Source organism: Galendromus occidentalis, unplaced genomic scaffold (genome assembly GCF_000255335.2).
Source record: "Galendromus occidentalis unplaced genomic scaffold, Mocc_1.1 scf7180000077466, whole genome shotgun sequence".
NCBI classification, from domain to species: domain Eukaryota; kingdom Metazoa; phylum Arthropoda; class Arachnida; order Mesostigmata; family Phytoseiidae; genus Galendromus; species Galendromus occidentalis.
In genome coordinates this window covers 30,001-32,711 of record NW_003805454.1, presented here as the reverse complement: position 1 = coordinate 32,711, position 2,711 = coordinate 30,001, and the positions used below count along the sequence as shown (strand labels likewise).

The window sequence follows — 2,711 nt, the reverse complement described above, 5'->3', positions numbered from 1 at the left end:
ACGGTCGCTGAGCATTCACTCACTGTCAGACAAGAGCTTTATAGATCAGACGATGAAACCTGAACAAACTATCGAGGTTCGCTCATCATCCGTGGTCGAGTTCGCCGAATAATTTTGAATGGAAGAGCTCCGATGCAGGGGCTGCTAGTGCTGCTAGTATCTCGTACGATTGTTGGTACTACAGATGTTCTTGAACAGGGAATTGAATGAAGCTCCTCGGATCTCAAGCAGCGAATGCAGTCGGCTTTGGCGTACGGAAAGTGAGCGGTGCTGTTCGCGAAGCATCGATAGGCCGGGGATTTCGCTTCGGCGGTAGCTTTTTCTCGAAAAAGGCCACTTCATCGAATGAACAAGAAGGGCTTGGCAGCGCCCGCCGAGCAACCGAACGGACGGAAGAACGAGCATCGCCGACTTCTCTTCGGTTACCGGTTCTGGCCGTTCGCAGTAGCTGCGGCAGCAGTCGCCACGGCGAATGCCGAAGAGGGTCTTCGTCTATAGCAAGCCAACTTGGCTATGTATGTGCGCGGTGGTGTTCGTCTGTCCCTCCGGGCTGGCAGACGGAATCGCGTTCAATGCATCATGCGAGATACGGACGATTTCCACAAAATTCCAGTCATGAATGCAGCGTAGATCGGACGGAATTTCGACGACCGCAACAATGACATCAGGAACGATTGCTATCGATGACTTCGATGATGGTCGCCAGGCTTGTCGTCGTGGTCTAGGGATGGAGTGATCATCATCATCGCTGTCTGTCTGTCTTCCGGTCGGATGACTGTTGAATTGTTGGTGAAACTGAATGGAGGCTTCACAACTCGGCTGCTCCAGAATGCAACAACAACAACACGGATGGCGAAATGCTGCTTTGTACATCTGGACAGGCAACAGAAAATCCCAAATATAGTTTTTCCTGTTTTCGGAAAGTACGCGATCGCATCTGGTGGACGGAAGGAGTCGAAGAGGATGCTGTGGAAGCGGCGGCGGCGGCGGCAGCAAAGTTGCTGCTTCCGAAGGGAGTCGCCGGTCGCAGATTAGAAATCCTGCTGGGCTTCATGATTTGATATGATCGAGTTTGTGCATTACGTTGATGACAGCAGCTTGTTGGGGTTCTTGTACTCGCAATGGCATCCGCAACGCGAGGTCCATCTTCCGTAGGCGCTCTCACAAACGTTAACACAGCCTTTCAATGGAGGATAGCAACACAGACAGGGTAAGATGGCACTCATCATGGCTAGGCATCCCCAACGGGACCAGAAATGTTCAGGTCCGCATGAGCATGGCTTGTCCGCGCACGAGACGTCCGAATCTAGGTCGGTGTCTTTCGCGTAATGATAGAAGACGGCCTGAGCGCAACACAAGCAGGTGACGTGCTCGACGATGTTGTGTGCCGAACAGTGGAATTTATCGTTGCAAATCCATCTTGAGGGTAGCGCTTTGGGTTCCTGGCAAGCTTCGCATCGGCACTTGCCACAGTCTCGGCAGACGATCGAGCTCGCTGTCGTCGTCGATTCATTGAGGTTGACCGCGTTCTGCTTTTTGCAGAGGTCGTCGATCGGTGTTCGAGGTGGAGCCTTGAGGAGAGCGCCGGACGACGAACCTTTTTTCGGCGCTTCCAAAATAGCCGATGGTAAACCGAAACTCGCCGGAGAACCTAAAGGCGACGTAGCCGGCAAGGGCGGAGGAGCTCTCAATGGGCTGTCGAGGTATTCGTTTTGTCGCCGAGCAGCTCCCGGACGTGGTTGACTCAACGTGATGGCCATACCCGGCCGTCCCGGGCCAGAACTCGCGGGACTCGAAAAACTATTATGAGACATGTTCTCTCTCGATCAACCTGTTGAATGTTCCGATGTTCGGTAGCGATAGCCAGGGTATTATAGGAGTAGGCACATTATCACGTATGCACGCACGACGCCCGTAGAAACATCACTGTATCCGGAGACGAGATGTGTTGTCAGACAGTAGAAAGATCACTCTCGATGGCGGCGGTGGCGACAATAACAGCAGTTCTCGTAGTGAGCGCAGTTGAGAGAATGGTCGTGGCGATTGTGTTGGAGCGTCAAAACACATCCAAGCAGTTTTCGAGCTATTTTCTGAGAAGCACGTGAATCAGCAGACCATCCACAGGTGGCTGAAGAGACGTACGGACTCAAGCAGGCATGTACTGAACGCAGAAGTGCTGAGAGCTATAGTCCGGAGTTGATGAACGACAACACGTTGGATGAGCACGATACGTGGACACGGAGAGACTACGTACTACATGTCACACTCACACACAGATAAACACAAACACGGAACTCGAGTCCTACTCGTTGATTCGTTTTCGTTTCGGTCGTTCGTAGCGCGAAGTTGACGTCGCGTGGATAGCCGTCTATGTGGACACGGTCTGGGCGCAACAGGCAGAATCTAGGTTCCGTAGGCTCAAGAACAGAAACTCGACTCGTTCATCCGAGATCACGACGAACGTCTCTGCCGTTTCTGTCTCTGTAGCGGCTGTTCGTATGGAGGCTTCGCCGGCTGCGTGCGGCGGCTACCTTTCTCTACCGCTGCTCTTAACGGAATACATGATAAGGCCACAGTAACATCGTTTAGTGAAGGGACCAACGACCAATGAGCGCGCGGCTCGTCGTCGACGTCACTTCCTTTGGGGGCGCTGCGAGCAGTGTGGGAGAAGCTGAATGAACGACGGTGCTTTAGCGATCGGCCGCGAGCTT

General features: G+C 53.1%; 1 protein-coding gene across 1 annotated transcript; it reads right to left on the bottom strand.

The window, feature by feature from the left end:
* Positions 1–1,079: 1,079 nt before the first annotated feature.
* Positions 1,080–1,814, bottom strand: sty (sprouty signaling antagonist). Its single transcript, XM_029111757.1, has one exon. The coding sequence runs from the start codon at positions 1,812–1,814 to the stop codon at positions 1,080–1,082; it is 735 nt and encodes a 244-aa protein (XP_028967590.1).
* Positions 1,815–2,711: the final 897 nt, after the last annotated feature.

What these genes read in the sequence shown, in the direction of transcription:
- sty (XM_029111757.1), bottom strand. Translation starts at nt 1,814, where the DNA reads ATGTCTCATAATAGTTTTTCGAGTCCCGCGAGTTCTGGCCCGGGACGG.